Source organism: Eublepharis macularius, chromosome 11 (genome assembly GCF_028583425.1).
Source record: "Eublepharis macularius isolate TG4126 chromosome 11, MPM_Emac_v1.0, whole genome shotgun sequence".
NCBI lineage: Eukaryota > Metazoa > Chordata > Lepidosauria > Squamata > Eublepharidae > Eublepharis > Eublepharis macularius.
The window spans coordinates 9,833,514-9,859,254 of NC_072800.1; the positions used below are offsets into that span (position 1 = coordinate 9,833,514).

Genomic DNA, 25,741 nt, shown 5'->3' on the forward strand with positions numbered 1-25,741 from the left:
GGCAGCATTGCAATAAATCTGATGCTGATGCAGTCAAAGCAGTGGATGATTCTGAATCGACTGTGCATCTCAAGGAAGGGCCAGAGTTGGGTTAAAGGGGCTATCCGCTGCAGAGGAGACCTGAAGTTCCACGCAGATGTGGATCTGACAACATGCCCTTACTGAGAACCCAATCTTTCAGGCGCAGGACAATGTATGCAGAACAGACCAACTCTGCACCTCAATTAATAATATTATTGGCCAATCGCTCCTCAGGTTTTTTCCTGGCCTGAGCTTTTGGCCCTCATCCACTTCACTACCACACTGAGACACTCATTCGGGACATGTTTCATCCAACCTAGCTGAAAATGAGAACTGGAGTTGGGTATCCTCAGCTCACCAATGATACTCCACCCCCCATTTCATCTGCTGAGGCAACTCCACACTACCTCACTAGCTAATGTGAAGAACCCTGTGGCCTTTGGGAGTCCCTGAGAGGACAGTAGAATCTGTAAGATTTTTTTACCTGGCCTTTCCCTACCTTTCCCCTTGGCTTTTCCTCCTTTGGTGTTTTTCCATGATGGAGGATGACTTCCATCTGTGAATAACTATCCCATCTCTTCTCACTGTACTTTTAAGAGGGAAAAGGGTGCCTGTGCATGTGAGTCCATGTAGGAGGTCCACAAGGATGATAATAATAATAATAATAACATTTGATTTATATACTGCCCTTCAGGATGACTTAACACCCACTCAGAGTGATTTACAAACTATGCCATTATTATCCCCACAACAAAACATCCTGTGAGGTGGGTGGGGCTGAGAGAGCTAGAAGCTGTGACTGACCCAAGGTCACCCAGCTAGCTTCAAGTGGAAGAGTGGGGAATCAAACCTGTTTCTCCAGATTAGAGTCCTGCGCTCTTAACCACTACACCAAACTGGCTTACCAAAAGTGAGACCTGAGGATGACGCTGACAGGCTGCCCTCCAACTCCTAGTAAATAAGGACGCAGGCACAAAGGGGCTGGGACAATGGACCCTGGTGGGACAGAGCCTCACTCAGCCAAATGGGCCAGTCTCTGCTTGTTCCCACTGCCAGCTACCTTTTGCCAGTCGATGCAGCTCCATTCTTTCTCTGCCCCACTTTGTTTTGCACCTGTGGAGCTTCATCAGCCCAAAGAGTTGTCAGATAACCCACTCCTCCATTTGTAGGCCAACTGGGTGACCTTGGATCAGGCACAGCTTCTAGGAGCTCTCTCAGCCCCACCCACCTCGCAGGGTGATTATTGTTGTGGGGATAATAATGGCATACTTTGTAAACTGCTCTGAGTTGTCCTGAAGGGCAGTATATAAATCAAATATTATTATTATTCATCCTCTAATGTCTGTAAAGGTCTTGATTCTTGTGACTTACCTTTATGACAATTAATCCTTTCCACATCTGTCATGATAAGCGCCTATATCTGCAGGCCTCTTTCAGATATTAAGCTGGCCTGTGAGTCACCTTTCTAAATGTGTCCTGGGAAAGCAGAGAAGAGAGGGATATAATGCCAGCAGGAAAGAACACCATTGGCTCCAATTGCTCTGATGGACACCTCTTTGGAACCTTCATGTAACTGATAAAAAACTGCCATCCTGGGAGAGGTGAAGGAGGCTGTTGTCGTAGGGATGGAGCTGGGAAGGTGCTAGAGGCTGGCGTGTCTCTGGCCTACGCTCCGAACAATCACCCATCCAAGTAGAGGATGTCCAGGTCTTTTGGAAAAGATCCCCATGTGAGAGAGAATTTGCCTCTGTGACACCGGTGAGGTGGAAACAACTGAACATGTTTTGCTTTATTGTTGCCTGTACCAGGAAATCCATTTACAATATATTTTTCCATTGCTTAGAAGGTTTCCCGGCCATTCTGACTATGCTATATTAAGGATGTCTTTATAGAGGGTTATCTCTCAGATTACAATCTGTTGTGCAACTTTTTTGTGGCGGCTCACAAAATTTGCCAGGCAATCATGTATATTGAATTTAAATTTTAGTTAAATTATATAAATTGATCCTGTTTTGTTTTTTTGGTTATTATAGCTGAGCTCTCTTTTGTAATTTGTAAGTCTGAGATTTATGCTGGTCATTGATCAAATAAACTTGATTGATTGATGTCCAGGTCTGTTTGGTAGTTCTCAAAGTATAGTTACCTCTTGCCTTCTACTTCTCTTGTATTAGCTGCAGCCCTAGTTTATAGTAACTGCCTATATACTGTGCGCTCTCTCTATCTTCTGTATTCTTCTGTAAACAAATACAGCTCTTTTTGAGTTAGGCTAAGCTGTGTCAACATTTCTTCACCTACAGCCCTTCTGATCAAGCCATTTGCTAGAAATCTGTACACACTCAGAGCCTCATGGGCTTCCCAAACAAGCTGGTGAAGGGTCAACCCTGTTCATTTTGGGTGGTGGGAGCCTATCAGAATGACCAGGAGGGAGCCCCCTCCTAATTGTAATAACATCCATTCATTCAGGATGAACTCTTCATCGGGCTTTGCTGTCTAGTTTGTAACTGGATGTCTTTGTTGGCTTGGAAGATTAAAATCTCACAGAATTATTAGGAAAAAGTAATCAGAAGCTCTTTATGGATGGCTTTGCTGGAGGGATTTAGAAACCTTTATATGAATGCAAAGCACATTTATAAATAATGTTATGAGGAGGTTGGCTTTTAGCAACGGAAGAAGTAAAGTCACCCAATCCTGGAAAAGTCAAATGTATCTCATTGACATCAATAGGAAAAGTTAATCATGTTGACTGACTTCTAAGTCAGTGGGACTTGGGCACAACTAATTTTCTCTGAATCTGGGAAGTGGAGCTTACTGAGGCTGCTTTCACACACATTGCATAATGTGCTTTCAGGGCACTTCAGAAATTGTTTGTAAGTGGGTTTTCCTGTTTTATACAGGAAAAGCTAGTTGCAAACTATTGCGAAAGTGCACTGAAAGTGCATTATCCAACATATGTAAAAGCAGCCTTAATAGGGGGAAGGGAGTGTAACTTCCCACTACAGTTAATAAATCAGGTTCTGCCTTGGATCTCTGTCCATATTCCTTTCCTTCTCTGGAGCAAATTTCCTTCCTTAACTTTCTAAGGACTTTATCAGCACCATTCTTCACTTGGAGGCTAGCGTGAGTTTCCATTAACCTGGAATATGCAATCCACTTTAAAGCACATGATTACAGATCACAGATTAATGGAAATCTTGTTTTGCTTTATCTTACAGTTCATGTATTTGCTGATATGAGTCTGTTTAATGTGCAAGTGACCTGAGTGGCACCAAAGCAGCAGAGGGTGGTATGTGGGAGGAGGCAAGTGGCATGCCTTGAACCACCTGTGACCTTCCTGGGCCACGCTGATGCTGCAGTTGTCAAAGGTTGGCTGAGCTATGGTTTGCAATCCACCATAGAGTCTGCAGCAGTGGCAAAGAAGGAGGCAAGGCCCCCACCCACACATGCCACTGTCACTGAAGTCCAAGATGATCTGCTGAACACTTCTGTAGATCGCCTTGGAGCCCAGGGACTAGGGAGTTTGGGGCTGCCAGATGGCGAATTGGCCCTTCGTAGAGCAGTGTGAAGTCTCAAGCTCTAAGGAAGGCCAAAATAAAGGCAATAAATGTATCTTAAATTAATAGGCAGACAGAAAGTCCTGAAATCAGGCTAAAAATCATTTTTCAAAACACATTAGAGGCAGCTGGGACTTGCACAGTATGCTTCTTGCTAGCTGTACTTCGACCACAATAAGAGAGACAATATTTTCAATGAAGTTCCAAAATAACATGTATTCATCTCATTGAAGAGGTGGAGAGAACAATAAAGAAGAGAATTATTCGTTGTTCAAGTATGTGATGTTATCTTATATATGCATTTATAAGCATAAATGATTGATGCACATAAATTTTGCATTGCAAATACTGCAAAATAAAAAAGGTAAATTTTAAACATTCATTACTTTAGCTGAACAACAGATTTCAGGCTAGTCACATTCTAGGATTTTACTCCAGACTGTATAAATAAAAGAGTGTTTAATCTCAAATGCAATGAATACTTCAGCTGACACTGGAATCCAGTGGCATTTTTAACTGTTCACATGTTTCTAGTTAAAATGCACTATGACATTATTCTTTTTATATTTTCCTGACTAAGAGAACAATCTTAAACAGGTCCTACTGAAGTCTATTTAATGGTGCTTACTCCAAGGAAAGCGTTCTTATGTTGGCTCTGTCAGTCACCCAAACTTTCTGCAGATCTCGTTGCTACAAGCTTTTTTTCAAAATATTCCTGCAGTTATTGTCAGGGCTCATTTGGAGGCGGAATGCACCGGAACAGTGTTCCGGTAGATCTGAAAAGAGGTCACGTAGGTTTTGGCCCCGCCCACGTGATTCCTTTTCCTCCGAGTGCAAGCCGATTGGGGCTAGGCTCCAAAGGAACATAAACTGCTTGGATTCATTCTGCTCTGCTGCTTTACTTTCATTTGTGACTCATGAGGGGGGGGAGAGAAAATGAGTGAATGGGTGCAAGCCAATTGGCACTGGGCTCCAAAGGAACGTAAGCTGCTTGGAATTCATGCTGCTTTATTTTCCTTTGTGACTTGTGTGAGAGAGACTGAGTGTGCGGGTGCAAGCAGGGCTGGCTCTCCGGAGGAGGGTAAGCTGCTTTGAGTTCATTCTGCTTTAAGGAAATACCTGGAGATTTTTGCGGAAAGGGGCCTGAGGGGTGGATGTTGCCTTCTGACACACTTCCGGAGATGTCAGGGGTTGTGGCATATGCTAATGAATATGCTAATGAGTTCCTGCAGTTCTTTTTCTAGGAAATGACTCCTGGTTATTGTAATAGAATTCCTCCAGCTATTTTGACATCATAAAACGAATGCTGTATCTCTTGTTAAAATCTTCTTGATTAATCCAACATTGTTTTTACTAGAAAGAAAGAAACAAAACAAAAAAAAACCCTGGCATGTTTCTCAGATGGCATGCAGGAAAATGGGTGAATGCTAAAGCATGGAAAGGGAAGTACAAACCTTTTATTCTGATTGCTGCTGCCTCTTCCTTTTGCAAAGGTATTGAAGGTAGTACAGATGTCCTTTATGTGTGTCTCTAAGTGTGGAACCATCCCCTTCTCAAGAGGAAGGAGTGACACATTTCTCCCTGTTAGAAGGCAGGGGGGTACCTAGAGGGTTAGAAAGCAGATGTTATAGGAGAGGCCTGTAATATAACTATGTGTCCCACACAACCTGGACAGAGGTACAAAATGACAATCAAAATTACATTCAGTTACGTCGTATTTTCAGGATGGAACAGTTCGTTCAAGATAGTAGGGAAATAGTAAGCAGATACCAGCTCCCTCAGAGTCTTAGTTCGGGCTAAGCAGATTGACATGTGGGAGCAGTTCATTGGCCCTAAGCCTGTTACCTAACACAATGAGCCACTGAATCTCTGATGTATGGGTGAAAGCAACTTGGAATGGCTACCACGGTGCCCTATTTTGCCCACAGGAGTCAGCTTAGGGGACGGTTGGGACTGTAAAGGACATTGCGTAATGCAGGAGGAAAGGGATTGGGATGTGTAAGGAAGCAATAGGTTGAGGATGCGTGAAGAAGTGAAAGTGTGACGATTGTGTGTGATGGCTGATCTTTTGAGGCTTGTATCCATGAGTGGGTGGGGACTGCCTGCTTGCAGGAGTGCTGCGGGCATCCCTCTCTAGCTGGGCCTGTCTCACGCTGTCTCTTCCCGAAGGGCTCTGGACAAGTGCTAACGTCTGTGCCTCACATGGTATGCGGGGAAAGGAGCTGTTACGCATCCTCATGAGCTTTTACTGGCTAAGGCTGGTAAAGGCTTCTCACTGAGAGGGACCTATGCACTGTATGTGAGAACTGAGGTTGTGTATGTGTGAGAGAGAAAGGGATTGAGGAGTACATATTTCCAGGCCATGCTCTTGGAGGTATCTGAGGCACACCAAAACTCTTTTATTAGGACCATTCAGAAATGGCCAAATGGCCATCTTGGGATTTGGAGCGACATCCTCACAAGCTCTCCTTGCTGTAAACAGTTATCTTTCGAGCAACAATGACTCCTAGAGTGCTGGCTGGAAACAAAAAGCCTCGGATCCAATCCACTCTGAAGTTCCTCTTGCCAGCCACCCTCCCTGGTCTTACAAGCTTTTTTCCCATTTCAGTGGGGCTGGTGTCAGAGAACTTACTGTTCTTCTTGGTTTGAAAGTTCAGATTTTTTAAAACAAAGGAAGCCCCCCACCCCTTTGTGCTAGAATACACCACATGTATCAATGTGAAAATGGCAGTTTTGGAAGAAAAGGCTTGCAAAGACAAAAAGCCCCTTTATTTTGTCAATGTAATTTTACTTTTTTAGTAAAAAGGAGAGCAAATATCCCATCTTGTCCTGCCAAGCTTGTTGTAATGAGAGTTTTACTTTTGATTTGTTAATTAAAGCCTCTGTTTAAAAACCTGACACAGATGCCTACAGTGTTCACCCACTTCTCAGATGATTTCAACAATGAACTGTTTTTCACCCATGAACTTCCCCTTTCTTTGCATTAAGCATCTATGCATCTCTGTAAAGAGCTTCATTGAACAAGTGAGATACAATGCATAAGGAAACCTTGTACTGGAATCAATTCTGCTAGGTGCCACAGGACTCCTATTTTATGCTGCAAAGTGTTCTCTCTTCTTCTTGCCCTGTCAGGTTGCACAGTGGCCCGTTGGAAATCAAGGCTTACAGTATGACCGTAACTGGATGGTTGTGAATCAGAATGGAGTTTGTATTACTCAGAAGCAGGAACCAAAACTGTGCCTTGTACAACCCCTAATTGACCTAGAGAAAAATGTGATGACCATCAAGGCAGAAGGTAAGCAACAGGAAAACCAAACAATTCTGTTATTGTGTGGAAACCACCTTGGAGAAGTGGGACTCCCACTTCTTCCCAACGGCAGTGAACATGGAGTGAACAGCCCCTGTGGAAATGGCCAAAGAACCGCTGAGTTGTTCCAAAACATGGTTTGAAAACTGCTGGGTAAGATGATAACCTGCTTCCTAATGGAAGTTTTACTTCAATTTAGGTATGGCATCTAAACTGGGCCGTCGTCACACGGGCATCTGTTCCATTAAATTTACAGCATATAGCATCATCGCTGATATCGGCACAGTAACGTTTCTTTGGGTCACCTCACGTTTCTTCGCGCTCCCAGCTGTCCACACCAAAGCGCTCTGTTCCGTTCTCTCTAATGGGCACAGAAGCAGCTCCTCCCCCCCTTTTTTAAAATTCTATTTTGGCATTTAATTCCGCTATAACGGAATAACATTAGATAAACATGCCAGTAGCCCAAATCCGTGTGCACAACTGAAGTTGTTGTCAGCTGGACGAGGCTGCAGTCTTCTGCGCCTAAGATCCTCTCAGTAACGCAAAACTGAAAGCGGAAGTCGGATAGAATGGTTGCGGAGTTTAAAATTTTCCCGCGCAAAAAAAAAAAAAGGCATTATATCGCTATAACATCGTAATGTTAAAAAAAACCCTGGAAAATGACTGAACATGGCCATTTTTAGCAAGGTGTGGTTTTGGGTTAAAATAAAAATTGCTCGAATGGAAATTCAGTCATTTTTACTTGTTTTCTTCAGCAGAAAATTTTCATTGTGTGATGTCGTTATAGCGATATAAGGACATTATTACAAAAAAAAGGGGGGGAGTCGCGGGAGAAATGAATTCTGGAATTGAGGAGAGAAAAAAATGGTGGGCCTATGGCGTGGCAAGGCGAAAAACATCGATGTGAGGCATTCACACTGAGGCGCAAAATATCGCGACTATCAAGCACAAAGCAGAAGAGAGAAAATCGCATCAGTGTTGGAATAAGGTGGGTGTTTGCCAGGAAATTGCGCCATTTTCGCGCTAAATAGAAGCCCGTGTGACGACAGCCCTGGAGTGGTTTTTTGAAGGGGGAGCATCCAATAACATCCTCTATTCATTCTGCTTCCATGTTTTCCTCCGCTTTGCTGCGATCTTTCTCAAACTTGGTTTTTGGAAAGATCTCAGCCAAAGCATGTTTATACCCCATGTGGATATGAAAGAATGGATTTTGCAGTACATACTCTCTCTATCACTCATTCTTTTTTTAAAAGATTTTTTTTAACAATGGGGGATACAAACAAGAAAAAGAATAAAAAAAGTTTAGTATATTGTCAAAGGCTTTCACGGCCAGAGTTTAGGTTTACAAGAAAATTTAAAAAGTTTAGGTTTACAATAAAATTAAAGATACACATTACAAGGATTATTAATATACTACAACCATGTTACATTTTTCAGGTATTCAACACAAATTCAGAAATATTTCCGCTCTCCATCCTAATCATCTCATTCTCAAATCAGACAATATTATTGAGCTATATAATCATCTTGGATTAAAATTTAAAAAATTATTTATCATCAACTACTACAAATTATAAAGTATTTAACATATATTAAAATATTACTACAACGGTGACATTACTATACTTTATGGTTACTAGTTAAAAAACAAACAATACATTTAAAATATTTTCAAATGTTGTGATAGTGTTGTTTTATATCTATAACTGATGAAATTTAAATTATTATATCATATTTAGTTTATTAATACTGATAATGCTAAACTGATCAATTAACTGATGTATCTATCTATTTAATTAACTCTAGATCATGAACTTAAGGCAATTTCTATTTCCATAATTTCCATAATTCCATATAAGAGTTAGATTGCATTACTTATATCCCATCTTTATTTATAGTAAGAATAATAAGTTTCTCAGTTCTTTTCAAAATCTTCGATTGAGTTTTTTTATATAATTTGTTAATTTGGCCATTACTGCATATTCTGCTATTTTAGCTTCTCAGTTTTCTCTGACTGAACATTCTTCTGCTTTCCATTTAGTTGCCATTGCTATTCTGGCTGCCATCAACATATATCTAAGCGCTTCATGTAGTGTCCTTTCAATATTATCTGGCAAACTTCCTAACAAAAAAGTCTCAAGTTTCATAGTAAACTCAATTTTTAGAATCTTCTGTATCTCAGCGTGTATATCTTTCCACATTTTTTTTGTTTTTTCACACGTCCACCACATGATAAAAAGTACCTTCAGCTTCTTTACACTTCCAGCACAACCCTATATATTTCTTGTCCACAAAGTTCAGTGAGTCTTATTTCACATTTCTTCCAGTTTGCATACCCCCTTTTTTCTCTCTTTCAGTTTTAACTTTAGAATTCTTCAGAAATGTTGGGGGCCAGGGGGAACAGAAGGCATCTTTGTCGGAGGGGGGGCTGTGGTGACCCTCAGCAGCTCCATTACTGACATCCAGATGTGCAGAGGACAACTGCTCTTACTGGGGGACGCAGGCAGTGTTCTTGGTGGTGCAGGCAGTGGCTGTGTGAAAGTTGTTAATTTCATCTTCACCTTCCCAAAAGCTGTTAATTTCTCCTCCCCTCCAGAGAAGACAAGATGAAATTAACAAACCCTCTGAGGAGCAATCTGTCTTTTTAAACTACCCTTGTGTAGAGGTGAAATTTAAACTACACTTCCTGGCTAACATTGCATCTCCCTACACTTGAGCGTCTCCGTGTAAGATGTCTTGTGTAGAGAGAGACACAGAAACACACCTTGATTGCTTTCTATATTTTAAAACTCACACACGAGTTTCTAAATGGAACCAGGGGCTGTGTCTCTTTGGTCCCTAGCTCAAATGAAACCTTTGTTATATGGTATGAGACACTGTTCTGTTCTTCTCATAGTACATTTGATTCAGCCTTAAATGTTCAGCCCCAAGTGGGCCTGAATAATACATTTCCCCATTTTCCCAACTGCTAAACTGAAGCAGTTTTCTGCTTTACTATTTAACTCATCTGAAGTGAGTTACTGTCTAACTTACCTAAGTGTGCAATTTACTATTTCTCATCTTGCAAAAAAAAAAACCCTCATTCTACAAAGCCATTTATACCAGTTATGAGAAAACCTTATTTGTAAGGCAAATCAAGGATATCGTAAGGGAGCGGAAGCTATATTCTACCCACTCCACCATGTATCAGAGGGCAAGTGATTAATTCAAAGGGAGCACCTATATAATCTCTGGGTTGCTGAATGGTTGCGTACCCTGCATTGCTGTTGTTATAAACAATTCAGTGGGCCAAGGTATGAGATTCGTATGGCAAATCTCTTCAGAAAAGTCTATAATTACTGTAAGTTACAAAATGAAACACAACTAAGGTTTTTAAGATACATGGCTTTTCTTGTAATTTAAGGAGCTTGTTTATCTTGAGGTTTTGCGGGCATTCAGGCTTCATTGCCCTCCTAGGATGTTCAACAACAGCCTTAGCACAGTGCTGTTAAACTCTTAGAAGTCAACAGAGATGCCTTTATTGTGCCAAATCCTTTTCTCAAAATGGTTAAAAATGTGCCCCTTAAGATTCTTTTCAGTTAGCAACATCCCCAATCCATTCACATCCCCCCTCCAAACACTCATTAACCAATACAGCATTTACATTCCCTCAGTTTGTTTTATTCCAGATGGGGAAATTATAGCTGATGTTGTTGGAGCTGATTTTTTTTTTCATTCTGTTGAACTCTGAGGAAATATCTGCATAAATGTTAAAATACTTTATTCTTGGCCTTCTACAGGCTTCTGATCTTCTCTAGTGATTCCCACCCCCAAACTTATCTCCTTCCCCGAATACCGAGCATTTCTATTTCCTGTCTTTGAATGTGTGTTTATTACATCCATTTCTATCCTCTGCTGCCTGCAGCCCATATTCTCGTTGATCAGAGGAGGCTGAGCTGTGATCAGGCGATCTCTCAGAGGCTGCAGCCGTGGCGGCTGCAGTACATTTATGCCAACCCCCATGTATGAGATACTCAGGGAATCAAGTTTCTAAAAGCTGAAATCTTATATTGCCAAACGTGCTTTGGGGATCAAGGTCATATAAACTGTTGCTGGATCATTGTTTAATTATCATCTGGAGCCACCTGCAGGCAATATATATATCTATCTATATATATATCTATAATTCTCTACAAAAATGATCTGGTACAGGTTCTCTACCAACTGTAACATTGTTAGCTAGGAGCCGCCCAGAGGGAGGCGGGCTTCCTCTTCCCTTCTTCAGAGCAACCTCATCTCTTCCTCCCCACAATGGATGTTACGGGGGATCTTGATGCTAAGCTTGGCTCCTTCATACATCACAGTTTGCAACAATGAATCAAAATGGGTTTCCAAACCTGTCGTCGTCATCACCATCACTACCACCAGTGTTTACACCCTTGTTTTCTTCTCTGTGGGAACCCAAAGTAGCTTACAACATTCTCCCCTTTCTTCATTTTATCTTCACAAACAATCCGACGAAGTAGGTTAGGCTGAGAACTTGTGACTGGCCCAAGGGCACCCAGCAAGCTTTCATGGCAGAGTGGGGATTCAAACCTAGTATGTTGTGGCAGAAGGTGGCCGTGCAGCTTTGGGAAGGGGCAATGACTCTGTGGTACTAGAGACTCTGTTTGGCATGCAGAAGGTCCCAAGTTCAATCCATGTACATGACACGCTAAACTACAGTTAATGTCGATAAAAGGGGGCGTATTTGCTCCAGCGGAGGAGAAAGGGCCAGTTCTGAAGGTTGGTTGTCAATTGGCAGACCAAGGTTTTCAGGAAGTTGGTGTTGTAGCTGTACCAGATCTGTGTATATGGCTTGAAAAATTGCTGTGAAACGTGGATATCAGAATCCAGAAATTCTTGTGCAGGGGAATGGGCTGCAGTATACAAGAATCTTTTAGAGGCAGGCAGTGTTGTTTTCTCTCCTGTTAGGGGAATTGGATGGGCAAATCATTCCCCAGAATCAACAATATTTATTGTTGATGGGTTAAACAACAACATTTATTTCAGTATGAGTTTTCTTGGTTACAGTTCCACTTCATTAGATCAATATGTGATGGAATTTTTATTTCCAACCACTCCCCAACAAGGTCAGCTCTGCTTGTGATCCTGCTCGTGGTCCCGATGCATCAAGAAGTCCTGAGGGCTGGGTGCAGAATCCTGCTCAGTATTAATGGTGCTATTGTGTGCCTTTTAGAACTGGCTTTTTACCATAATTCTGTTCAATCCTGCTCAATAGAAAAGCTACAGTGGGGCTTTGTTTGCAGAAATCCGTCTCCAGCGCTTGGCTTGCCCTTTCTGGAGTAAGATGTAAATGTAACTCTTATTCATACCACAGGCATGTCTACTTTGCTGAAACCTTTTCTGTACCTTTCTATGTAGGGATGGATCCAATTTCTGTATCTTTAGAAGAAGACAGTGGAAGTCAGACTCCTGTCTGCCACAGCAAAGTCTGCTCACACAGGTAAGAGGAGAAAGGGAGGGAAATCACAATCTGGATTCGTCTTTTTTAAAAGGGGGAGGTGCCTTCTCTTGTAAATTCGAGGTAAATTTTAATTACGAAAGCACCATCACAGCAAATGCATGCCCAGTGGTATAGTGGAAACTGAACAGATACATATAAAAATGTAGCACGTACAAAAGCAAACGCTGCGGTCTTTCCCCCCTTTTATGCTATGGCAGTCTATTCATTGTTACACAGATTTCATTATAAATTGATACTGAGGCTTTTACAGAAGTGAGGGGACGCTTCCTGGCCTTCTCTGGCACGGGGTGAAGGGGCTTCCTGGTTACAGTCTCCCTGCAGTTCCTTCACTGGGCTAGACCTGGGTGGGGTACACAAGTTAATGCCTCCCCCCTGCCTACATCACTCTGGTCTCCCGATCAAGAACTGCTGCAAGCTCCAGTTCTGGAGAGTCTAAACTCTAAACAACCCCTTAGTGGTTTCTCAGTCAGAAGTGAAATCTGCTGCAGTAAACGGTACACAAACAGACACAACGAGAAGACCCTGCCCAAAATTGAAAACGCTGTTACGACAAGCCAGATCTAACTGCCTTTGTTTTAATCAGTAATTTTACCTTCAGCATCCCTCTGTGCTTCTTCTTGACTCACTACAAATGCAAGTGGCATTTGATCCCCAGGGGATCAATATTCAGACTCTGTCCTTGTTTCTCACTCTATAAATTACCCAGCCAGTGGGACCAGCTGTACAGCACTAGAGCTAAATTTGTTCATGACAAAATAGTGAACACGCAGCTTTACAGCCGGTAGTATCTGGAGGAAAACAAAATCATGAGCCTGTTTTATAAATGTGCTGATGTGCCAAATAAAATGTAATGCTGACAAATGTAAAGTAATACTTAAGGAACATGTACGTCAGAATGGGTAAATGGGGTTGGGATGCTACAGAAGGACTTTGAAAGGACCTTGAAGGACCTCTGGACATGTCTCAGGAAACGTAGGGAAGGGTTGATCCTCCCAGCTCTGGAAGGCTACCGGAACACTCTCTAGTCCCCACTATCTTTGGGGTCATGATGACTTCAGCCTTTTAGTGGATTTCCCCTTCCATTTGATCACAGGATTTCCCAGCCCCTTTAGGCAGAAGAGCTGTCAGTGCTGGCTCTCCATGATCATGGAAGGTTAAAAAGGAGAGGCTGAGAAGGTGCCTGCCAGGGGAACAGGGGCCTCCCACACAGATTTGTTTGAGTAATCTAGTAAATGCAGAGATTTTGGCCCGGGAATTGTAACAGCCCATTCACGGGGAGGGTGGGGTAGAAATTTGATAAAATGAAAAAGGATGAAAAGCCAATGAGTGAAAAAGGACAGCCTGTTGGGTAACATTAGTTTAAAGTTGAGGTTCCCTGTCCCTTTTGTTCTTCTCCCCACTTCAGGGTTTTTTTGTGCCTCCCGCCCCTAGGTGAAGAGAGATTCTCTTGAAAGTTATAGAAGTCATATTTGTGGATATTCTTTTTGAATTTTATATTGTACATTTTTTAAAGGAAAACAACTGTTCAATGAACAATGTAGGTTTTTTTTAAAACAATAGTTTAGAAAATAAATGAATAAATCCTGTCTTATCAGTGTAGGATTAACGGCTGATTTGATTTAGAAAGAAAATAACCATTCTCCAGGGCCACAATCCAACATGACTCTTGCAGAACAAGTGGGGTGGGGGTGGGGGGTGTCCATGCACAGATCCCTTTCAATAAATAAAAATAAATCCTGGACTGTTGCTGATTGGCTATTTGGTAGGGAAAGAAAGAGTGGAATGAATCCTGCCCGCTATTTTCCTTGTTGATTGACAGGATTTTATTAAAGGGCTCAGGCTGGAGGCTCATGTGCAGAGCTCCCATTTATGCACTCTGGTCTGCATCTGCCCAAGTGCATGCACATTAAAGCCTGCTTCAAATTATTTGTTGCAGCCATGTCACAAATGATATTACCAAAGAGCAAAGTTCGAGTCCAATAGCACCTTAAAGACCAACAAGATTTCAAGGGTGTATAAGCTTTTGTGAATCAAAGCTCCCAAAGGAAGCTTTGAAGATCTTGTTGGTGTTTAAGGTGCTACTGGACACAAATCTCACTCTTCTACTCCAAACCCACACGGCTACCAACCTGAAACTATCTGTGCAAGCAGCTACTTTTTGTTATCTCCTGGTTTGCATATTACACAGACTGGTTTCTTGAATTTTAAGATAGGTTTTCCCATCTCAAGAGGCAAACTGAAGAAACAGGATATAAACAGCTTTAAGACAATTTAGACTTAGAATTGGTCCTCATATACTTGATTATTGACAACTGTAATGGTGCTATGAACTTTTTTCTAAGCCCCACAGTGATCATTAACTGCTGTACATGCTACATGTCCAAAGGTATTTGGGCTGTTACAATTGTGGAGAGAGCATCTTAATACACTGTCACAAATTAGATCGCAAGAATTAGTATGCCATCTGTCTCCCAAAATTTGTATGTCAGTCATTTGCAGGGCATCACACCACAGATAAACAAAGATCTAAGACTCCCAACTTACATAAGCTTTCCTGTCTAGGCACCTGGGGGGAGCTCTTCACTCACCCCAGCTGAAGTGCCAGGGCCTTCTCACAAGCCTGACTCACTGCTCCTATTGTGTGATCTCTTTTACAAACTCTGGTGTGGGAGCCTTTCTACAGAGCATGCTTCTTTTGCTTGTACTGACCTTACAAGTCCACCTGGCCCAGTGTAGTAAGCCCCTTTTTGGTGCTGCCCACGACCGTCACAAGAAAGAGTACCAATCCTGGCAAGTTACCATTCTTCTGTCAGACTCAGAAAGAGACTGTGATGGCTTCCAAAGAACAAAAACTAAAGTGATCCAATCCTTAAAGTTTGGCAGAGCCACCACCAATTCCGATTTAAATGAGGAAGGAAGGGTAACCTGACAGAGCATTTTTATAGTTTCTGTAGAGATAGGGAGCAAAACAGAGCCCATTTAAAAGAAAAAGAAATAAGTGTATGAATTCTCAGGATGGGAGAGGAGAACAAAATGTAATTATTAGTGCAAAACAAAGTACAAATTTACAGGCACTTAATTATAACAAATAACAACATATATAAAATGAAGGAGAACAATGTAAGCTGCTTTGAGGTTCCCCAGAAAGGCAGTGTATCAATGAAATAAATAAACAAATAACCTCATGGTTTATTTGGCCTTCACTAAGGTTCACGTAATTACCAAAACGCTTCATATTTTATAGCTCCAGTCATTTATATTTGACAAACACCTCTCAGAAGACTGCCAAATGTGATATCTCAAACTTAAGGAAGGTTGGTAATTAATTTAAATCCACATTCCCTAGGGGAATCACAGAATCACACAGAATCGCAGAGTTGGAAGGGGCCATACAGACCTTCTAGTCCAACCCCCTGCCCAGTGCAGGATGAGCCTAAAGCATCTCTGACAAATATTTGTCCAGCCTCTTCTTGAAAACTGCCAGTGAAGGGGAGCTCACCACCTCCCTAGGCAGCTGATTCCACCTTTGAACTACTCTACCCATGAAAAAGTTTTCCTAATATCCAGCCAGTACCTTTCTGCATGTAATTTAAGCCTGTTGCTTCAGGTCCTATCCTCTGTTGCCAACTGGAACAGCTCCTTGCCCTCCTCCAAATGACAGCCTTTCAAATATTTAAAGAGAGCAATCATGTCCCGCCTCAATATCCTCTTCTCCAAACTAAACATTCCCAAGGCCCTCAGCTTTTCCTCGTAGGGCTCAGTCTCCAGACTAGAGATGGGCACAAACTGGGAAAAAAATGAACCATGTGGTTCATCGTTCGTCAAATTTTATGAATTATGAACTTTCACAACAAATCTGACCCCGGTTTGCGAACCGGTTCATTCAGTTCGTGAAAATGTCACATCCAGGTCAGAAAATCATAGAATCATAGAGTTGGAAGGGGCCATACAGACCATCTAGTCCAACCCCCTGCCCAGTGCAGGATCAGCCTAAAGCATCTCTGACAAGTATTCATCCAGCCTCTTCTCGAAAACTGCCAGTGAAGGGGAGCTCACCACCTCCCTAGGCAGCTGATTCCACTTTTGAACTACTCTGACCATGAAAAAGTTTTTCCTGATATCCAGCCGGTACCTTTGTGCATGTAGTTTTAGCCCATTGCTTCGCGTCCTACCCTCTGCTACCAACTGGAACAGCTCTTTGCCCTCCTCCAAATGACAGCCTTTCAAATATTTAAAGAGAGCAATCATGTCCCCCCTCAACCTCCTCTTCTCCAAACTAAACATTCCCAAGGCCCTCAGCCTTTCCTCGTAGGGCTCAGTCTCCAGACCCCTGATCATTCTTGTCGCTCTCCTCTGCACCCTCTCGATTTTGGCCACATCCTTTTTGAAGTAAGCCTCCAGAACTGCACACAATACTCCAGGTGTGGCCTGACCAAGGCAGTATAGAGAGGGGCTATAACCTCCTGCGATTTCGACGCTATGGCCCCTTTGATACAACCCAGGATTGAATTAGCCTTTTTTGGCACCGCATCACACTGACTGCTCATATTCAGTTTACAGTCCACTCTTACCCCAAGATCCCTTTCACATATACTACTGCCCAGAAGTGTATCCCCCATCCAGTATTTGTGCTTCTCATTTTTGTGGCCCAGATGTAATACTGTGCACTTGTCTTTGTTGAATTGCATCCTATTCACAGCTGCCCACTTCTCCAGAGTATTCAGGTCTTGTTGAATTTTAATTCTATCTTCTTGGGTGTTTGCTACCGCTCCCAATTTGGTATCATCAGCAAATTTAATGAGCAGCCCTTCCACTCCTTCATCCAGATCCTTGATAAAAATATTGAAAAGTACCGAGCCCAAAACCGAGCCCTGCGGCACCCCACTGGACACCTCCCTCCAATCTGATGAAATCATCACTTCTGGGCCAGCAGCAGGTCACTTCCAGGTCAGCAGAAGGTCTGGAGGAAGTCCATCCTCTGTTATCTAGGAAACTAATTGATCGGCACCAGGCTGTTTGCAGTGATGAACCAAAAAATGAACCAAACAAATCAGCCTAAACTTCATGGTGGTTTGTCAGAAATGGGATCTGACGAACCACTGGTTCGTGAACCACAAACCGGCCTGGTTCATCACAAATTTTGGTTTGTGCCCATCTCTACTCTAGACCCCTGATCATTCTCGTTGCTTTCTTCTGCACCCTCTCCATTTTGTCCACATCCTTTTTGAAGTGAGGCCTCCAGAACTGCACACAGTACTCCAGGTGCGGCCTGACCAAGGCAGTATAGAGAAGGGCTATGACCTCCTGGGATTTCAACGCTATGGCCCTTTTGATACAACCCAAGACTGAGTTTGCTTTTTTTGCCACCACATCACACTGACTGCTCATATTTAGTTTACAGTCCGCTCTTACCCCAATATCTCTTTCACATACGCTACTACCCAGAAGTGTATCCCAGATTCCTGTATTTGTGCTTCACATTTTCGTGGCCCAGATGTAATACTGTGCATTTATCTATATTGAATTGCATCCTGTTCACAACTGCCCACTTCTCCAGAGTATTCGGGTCTTGTTGAATTTTAATTCTATCTTCTTGGGTGTTTGCCACTCCTCGCAATTTGGGATCATCAGCAAATTTAATGAGTAGCCCATTTACCCCTTCATCCAGATCACTGATAAAAATATTGAAAAGTACCGGGCCCAAAACCGAGCCCTGTGGCTCCCCACTGGACACCTCCCTCCAAACTGATGAAACGCCATTGACCACCACTCTTTGGGTGCAGTCCTCTAACCAGTTCCCTATCCACCGCACTGTCCTATAGTCCAGTCCGTAGTCTTCTAGTTTACCCATTAGAATGGGTTACCCATTAGAATGTTACAAGACTTCAAACAGGTGTTTGGGGGTTCATTGCAAACAGAAAATTCCTCTTTTCCTACCATTATAGTTCAGATTCCTTCATAAACTGGTAAATTGGTTCCACATTATAGTGTGCCACTCAGATCTCACAAGACTATATTGTGAGATCTCAGTGGCCATTTGGGGGGTTGCTAGGCAACTTGTAACCAACATTGCTGAGGATTCTAAGCCTCTCTGCAGGGGAGGGGGTGGAGAGAGAAGGGCTAAGCAAATGATACATGTAATACAGCCTGTTGTACATTAAAATGCTATATAAACGGGAACAAATAATACTCATGATAAACAGAACAATTCCAAATGTTGGGAGTGAAGCCGTTAATGTATGAACTCACATCGTAGGTTAAAATTTAACTGTGGTAGCGAGTGTAAGAGATGTTTAATTATACATTGCCTCTCAGCTGACATAACAGATTGCTATACCCCATTTCCTCTTTTTCTTTTCCCTTGCAGAGTTCAGACATATAGTTGTGGAGAACGATTGGCAGGTTGGTTTTCGGAGTTTCTTGGCCGACAGTGCTACCTGATCAGGCAGAGTTCGGACTTCAAAAGAAATGCAAATCAGAAGCATGAAAAGGGTATATATTTTGCACAGCTATTAGGAAATGGATAACCTGGCATTGCAAATTAGAAATGTCAGCATGACTTATATGCTGTGTTTTAGATGAAAATCAAAATTGCCCCAGTGAGATGGATTGCACGGGAATTGCAAAATAGATATGCAGAAGGCAGGCTTTTGATTCTGCTCTGCCTGTGCAAGGTCTGGGGAAAATTCTACATTTTATATGTGGCTCTCTTCTTTAGTATTCCACAACATGTAACCCTAAATTGGATCCACGAAGGATCACTGAAATTATATTCATATTGAACATATTATTAACCCCAAACAACTAAAACAATATCTGAAAACACCTTAATACTTTGTCTTTTTGAAAATAAAAAAAATTGAATGTTGATGTTTGTATAATACTTCATTACAAAATGTGCAAAGTGGTTCAGTAACAGATCTGAGAGCACATGATGCTGTAGTTTTGTTGACGCTAAAGGTCTTTTTACATGTGTGTTAAACAGGAGTTTGATTGGGGGAAACTCCAACTCAACTGACGTTAAAAGTCAGTTGTAACCAGAAGCTTACTTTTAAAAGAGGGGCAGGGCAAATCAGCTCCTGCATGTACAGGGAGGCAGGAGGGGCGTCTTAATTCCCTCCTTTCCACTCTGCACATTTTAACTAGCAGAGGAGGACCATGGGGGGCGGGGGGCAGGGAGGACTGTTTGTCTTATAGCCAGTTCCATGCACCTGTCGAGGATCTGCCCATATCACCTAGTTACACTGGGCAGACGTGTAGAACTGGCATCAAGATAAACATCCCTCCCCCTAGGACCCATGTGATAGTTAAAGGAGAGAATGAAGATGCTGCTCCTGCCTCCATGCATGTGTGGGAGCCAATCCTCTCCCCCTTTTAAGGTATGCTTCGGGGCACATGTTCAAAAACTAGTAGAGTTGGGGTTTCTCCCAGTCAAACTGTTGTTTAGCACATATATAAAAATACCCTAAGTTGGTGTGGGCTTGGTCTGTGCCTGGATAGTAGTCCTCCAGGAACCCCATGTAAGAAAAATTAAGATACGTGCATAAAATAATATGTTTGTATGGTATTTATTTATTTCATTTATAGTCCACCTTTCTAACAAAGACTCAAGGTGGATTATAAAAATTAAAAAATAATAATACAGTAAACACAATAAATGCAGTTAACTAGGTAACAAAAATAGCTTCCAAACATTTCATGTGAAGCAAGAGAAAAGTTAGGGGACAGGAAGGAACAGGCATCCCTGCCGGAAGGGGCCACTCACCACTTTCCTCTGCATAGCAGCGCTTCGACCAGGGGAGACTGCTGCTGCTTCGCCCTTGGTAGCTGTGTGTGTCTCTTGTGGCAGAAATAAATAGGATTCTGGAAGTCGTAAGATGCCACTAAATTCCTGTTTGTTTCTTCTCTCTTGTTTCCCATCACTGAAAGTGCACAATGGGAGCAGAGAATAACCAGTTCATTGAGGGGCAGTAGGCAGTGGGGAGAGTAGAGGGACAGAATGCACCAAAACTCTCTTGGGCTTCTGGATTTGCAGTGGAGACAAACCTAGAGTCAAACGATGCTAAGGGAAGTGACCCAGTTGGGCTCCGATTTCCCAAGAGAAGTAGTTGTGTGAGTAGGCATGAGCACAAGAAGTGGATGAGCAGATGACAAATTACTTAGATGGGCAATGCAAGATGATTAAGAAATGAATTAGGAGAGCAAGTGCAGAGTGGATGGAGTTAGAACATAAATACTGGGAAAGGGTATGCAAAGAAAGGGGGCTGCTTTGCAGCAAGAGCCCAGCATCCCTGCTCGTGGACTCAGCTGGAGGGCCCCAAAATGGGAGATTGCTTTACATTTGAAGTATACAATATCTCTAATGGATGGGTTATAATAATACAATTAAATTCAGAATCTAAAACTACCTAATTTCTCCAACGAGCTCACTTTGTGAGAACTCCCTGGTTCTCAAGTCACTCCCTCCATGCCTACTGTCAGAGAAAGCAGGAGAGTGTTGCAGTTACACAGAATCATAGACCACCAGGGCCATCTAGTCCAACTCCCTGCACAATGCAGGAAATTCACAACTACCTCCCCCGCCCCACACACACCCAGTGACCCTTGATCCATGCTCAGATGGCAAAACACTGTCAGGATCCCTAGCTAAACTGGCCTGGGGAAACTTGTTACCTGACCCTGAGGTGGCGGTCGGTATTACCCTGGGCATGTAAGAAGGGGCCACGAGAATTAAGCACTGATGTAGCCCTTCTTGCCCTCCTTCTCATGATCTGACTAGGCTCACAGAATCAGCATTGCTGTCAGATGGCCATCTAGCCTCTGCTTAAAAACCTCCAAAGAAGGAGAGCCCACCACCTCCAGAGGAAGCCTGTTTCACTGAGGGCCTGCTCTAACAGTCAGGATTCTCCCTAATGTTTAGCCAAAAACTCTTTTGATTTGATTTCATAGAATCATAGAGTTGGAAGGGGCCATACAGACCATCTAGTCCCAACCCCCTGCCCATTTCAAGCTGTTGGTTCTGGTCTGATCTTCTGGGGCAGTGGAAATCAACTCCGCGCCATCCTCTATATGACAGCCCTTCAAGTACTTGAAGATAGTTATCGTATCACCTCTCTGCCATCTCCGACACATGTGTAGGAAAGAAGAGCTGTTCGCTGCCTTTCCCAGGTCTAGATTCCACATTACCTATTCTAACTAGTTGGGTCTGGGGAAGTTCTTTGCCCCACTTATGTGCTGCATGTGTGCGGCTCCAAAATGGGGCAAATACCTCCCCCCCCCAGGGGCCATTTGGGCTTGGAAAATAGTGCAGGAGGAATGGCAGGCTCACACCGTGGTCCTCCTGACCCAAATTGGACCCCTGTGGACCTCGAAAATGTCATTTCCCATAGCAGGCTGCAGGGAAAGGGAGTTGGGTCCGGGGATCCCAGACCGGACTTGTTAGAAAACAGAATGCAGAGTCGTGTGTCACTGAGTGGCTGATCTGGGTTAGGGAGCAAGAGAGAGGAAGAAGCAGAGGCTGATCCAGCACATGCTCCAAATGCTTGCCTGGGTAAATGTTCCACACATGCCCCTTGGCATCTACTTGCATTTACCACATGGGTACCATTAGCATACCAGCAGCTGCCTGCCTGAGCAGCTGGCCACTGGCATGCTGATGCTAGGCTCAGATGGACCTGTTTCATGAGTAAGGGTATTTAAACAGGACCGCGTACGCATGGAATATTTGCAAAGGTATGCCCTATACTGGTAGCTCAAATCATCACATCTGTTTCACTGTGAAGAGGCCACCAGGAGAAGATCTGATTCCTCACATTTTGCTTACTATTTCTAACTGTCTACTTATGCTGGGGATATTTCAGGAGAGGCAACCCCCACAGCTGCCCCACTCTCTCTGGTGAATGAAGCGCAATATCTCCTGATAAATCGAACAAGTGTCTTACAACTCAGCGATCAGATCACCGCAAGGCAAGTGTTTCCTCTCCAAAATCACACTTTTCCTGAAATTTGATGTTTTTACCTTCCTCATGAACAAGACCGGTTTTTGTTGGATCTGCTTAATTCCCTTCTTCTTCCTTATTTACATGAGGACTGTCGACCGTGGTAAGGAAAACTCATATTCTTCTGCAGTCCCCAGTTCTTGGATTGGGAAAGTTGGCAGAAAGATGCTGGATTATTTTTTCTCCTATCACAGACGCTGGAACAGTCTCTTTAAAACTGCAGGCAGACTTTCAAAACCCTATTTATCAATGCTTATTCTTGAGGCCTGATTTTTTTCTTAGTAGCTAGTGTCACGATTGAGAGGGTTACCAGGTTTCCTTTATTTTTTGCTGTACTGTGGGGCCAGTTTGACCCCTATTCCAAAGTAATGTAGTTGGGTTTTTTGGATTAAGGGAAATATGTGCTCCATAACAGCAACGGGGATAGAAATCAAAAGGAGTTGTTTGGGAATAGAAAGAAGCATTTATTTATTTATTTAAAATGATTGTTGCTTGTATTAAATACACATGCCAGCCGAATTTTGGGGACCTTTTAATTCCTTGGGCTCTGTCTCTGGCTTCATGTTCAGCTTGTAGGATAAGGGTTCATCCTTCAGGTACTATCCAGATGCTTTGAGTGATTCCTAACACATTTCCTTCAGTGTTGTGTGATGTGGTAACAACAAGTTTCAATAAAGCTGAGGCCCAAAGGGTATATATTGCAAAATACAAACCAAAGGAAGGGAAGGGACGACATTTGAGTGACAAAGAGGCAAAGCCCAGTACGCTAGGCTGCACGATCCATAGCAATAGCGTCTAATGATCGGGCCAGCCCAGACAGGAAGTTCATTACCACCTCAATCACAATGCATTTCAATCAGATCACAAATTCGACTGCCAATCATTAAGTGTACACTAATCAGGGACAGTCACGCTTTTGTTTGTGCCTTGCCATATACAACTTGCTGCTTTGGGGAGCTTCTGGATGCTCCTCATATCAAGTCCCCCCCCCCCCCACCAAAGATTTTGCTTTAATGGTAAGTTGCCATATTGGAAGGAAGTAGGGGGCCATTGGGTGTGCTGTTCAGTTTTGTCCAACATCAGCCGATTGTTTGGGCTGCACTCAGCACCTCGAGAGAATTCACCCTTGTGATCCTAGTAGCTGATCTGCATTTTAGGAACTTCTTTTCCTCTGTGTTGCGGGTATCACCGCAGGCATGGTCAGAAGCATGAGCCCTTGGCACGAGCCAGTGGGCAAGGTCAAAGTGGTGTCCCTGAGTGTCCCACCTCACTGGTTCCAGGACCAGCTCAGGAACTGGAGATGGGTTGTATATTTTCTTCTTTGTCTACATTTTATTTTCCACTTCTTTGTAAGCCTCCTTGAGTCCCCTGTAAGGACAAAAGCAGTATGGAAATAGCTAAATGAATAAAAACTGTGGAAGTTCTGAGCAAGAGCATAGTACTGTTGCAGGATTCAGTCCTGAACAGATGTCTGATGCATCTTTCCAAACCACTGTAAGTCATAGTAGTCATGCACTTAGTAATTCTACCAGACTATTTGTGTGTCCAAGTCAGCTACCAGTGCTCTAAATCCTTGGCTTGCTGTAGAAGGATTTAGGAAGGGCCCAGCAAAAAGATCGTTGAGTACTCTCTACCGTATTCTTGGCCGCACCAAGGCTCTAATATTTCAAGGATCCTCCTGTCTGCTGGTTTCTCTTGGGATGGCGCAGCTCAGCCTACTCAGCATTTGTGGCTTTGTTCATGGATTTCCCCCCTTAGACTCTAGGCAATTAGAGGACCATACCTGATCCCATGATAAATGCCAATCCCGTGATTGGGCAACAAGGTGGCTAATCCACCTTGTACCATACGTAACTTACCTTTTCAGCGGTTCAAACCATCCTTTGGAAGGATGCTCCAACTTATGTTCTAAGCAAGAGGTAGCAGGCAGGCAGGACTAGAGATCTTCTGTTCCGATCCTTTCAGAGAAAATTCACTACTTTTGAACATCCCAGGCCTGGAAGCTTACTGTCTGAGAAAGGAAAGTTGGACCTACTCTGAATTTCAGTTCTAGCCTGAATTCTGATCTGCCCACTGAGTCTGGCAAGATCCCCTGCAGCTATCCTTTAGCATAACTTGTGGACTGCTGAGTTGCTTCAGAATCTCCTGTGGATGCCTTTTTCTCTTGCTCGCTATTAGGTCTCTTTTCCCACTGTGCACTGACCACAGGGCCGGGATCTGGTTTCCGTATTTCCGCCTTCCGCCTTCTTCTTTTAGTGCTTGAAACATAGTCAGATAAGGGGCCTATGGCATAACTATATTCATTGAATATTGTGGGGGCAACTCTGACCACTAAGGCAAGGGGATAGTTTCTTAAGCATTTCAAAGGTATAGCCAGATGTTGAAGTTATATCTCAGTCTGAGGATGGGGCCACATTGCCTCTTTGTAGCAGGGGATTTTAAAATGGGTTAATCCATTCAAAACTGGCTTTCCTGCTCTAGCATAAAACAGAAATTCATGGTGTGCCCAATTTCCTGCTCCAGCCTCCCCCCACCCCACCCCCAAGTCTTGCTTGGGCCCTGTTTACTATAACTTGTGTGGTATGATCTTCTTGAAAAGGATTAAGCAAACCAATTAAATTATTTAATGATAGGATATGGAACTTCAAAGGAGATGATTTCTAATGGGAATCAAATAACAACTCCTGTATAAAAAAGATTAATAGCAATACTTAAAAATATTTTGGCATTGTTGATGAAAGCCTTTGAGAGTGTAAGTGGTGATCTAAGCTCATTGAAAGTGACTTTGCATGTTGGAGCTTCATGGAAGGCAGCTTGAATATGACCAGTGCTGAGTAGGGGTGTGCAGCGGGGAAAATATTCAGTTTTCCCACTTCAGATTTACCTGAAGCAGGAAAACGATCCGGAATAACTCAAAAACCAAAGTGGCAAGCCGCTTCGGGTTCAGGTTTTCAGAAATTGCTTCAGTATGCTTTGAAATGATTCGGAGCATACCGAAGAGAGATTCCCACTTCCCCCAACCCCACTTACCTTGAAGGCTGGGGCAGGCCTTCTGCCACTACTGCGACCAGCAGGGCGGCGGGGAAGGCTGCAGCCGGCACCAGCACCGCTCACACTGCCACTTCAGCTTCTGCGGCAGCCAGCACAGTGGCAGCGAACGCCAGCGCTGCCGCCCATGCCGTTGCAGAGGCTGAAGCAGCGGCCGGCAGCACGGCGGAAGCGAATGCCACTGCTGCAGAGGCTGAAGCAGCGGCTAGCAGCAGGGTGGCAGCAAATGCTGCCACCGCTGCTACCGCCACCACCACAGAGGTCAAAGCGGTGGGCGGCAGCAGGGTGGCAGCAAACACTGGCACCGCTG

The 25,741-nt window shown here is 43.3% G+C and overlaps 1 protein-coding gene across 1 annotated transcript in view; it reads left to right on the plus strand.

Annotated features, from left to right (window-relative positions):
• MOCOS (molybdenum cofactor sulfurase) overlaps positions 1–25,741 on the plus strand; it is a 228,390-nt gene that overhangs the window by 176,971 nt on the left and 25,678 nt on the right. Inside the window, exons 9-12 of the mRNA XM_054991830.1 lie at positions 6,705–6,867; positions 12,283–12,364; positions 18,753–18,877; positions 22,246–22,351. Coding sequence (XP_054847805.1) covers positions 6,705–6,867; positions 12,283–12,364; positions 18,753–18,877; positions 22,246–22,351 — 476 coding nt within the window. The remainder of the gene's footprint in view (positions 1–6,704; positions 6,868–12,282; positions 12,365–18,752; positions 18,878–22,245; positions 22,352–25,741) is intronic.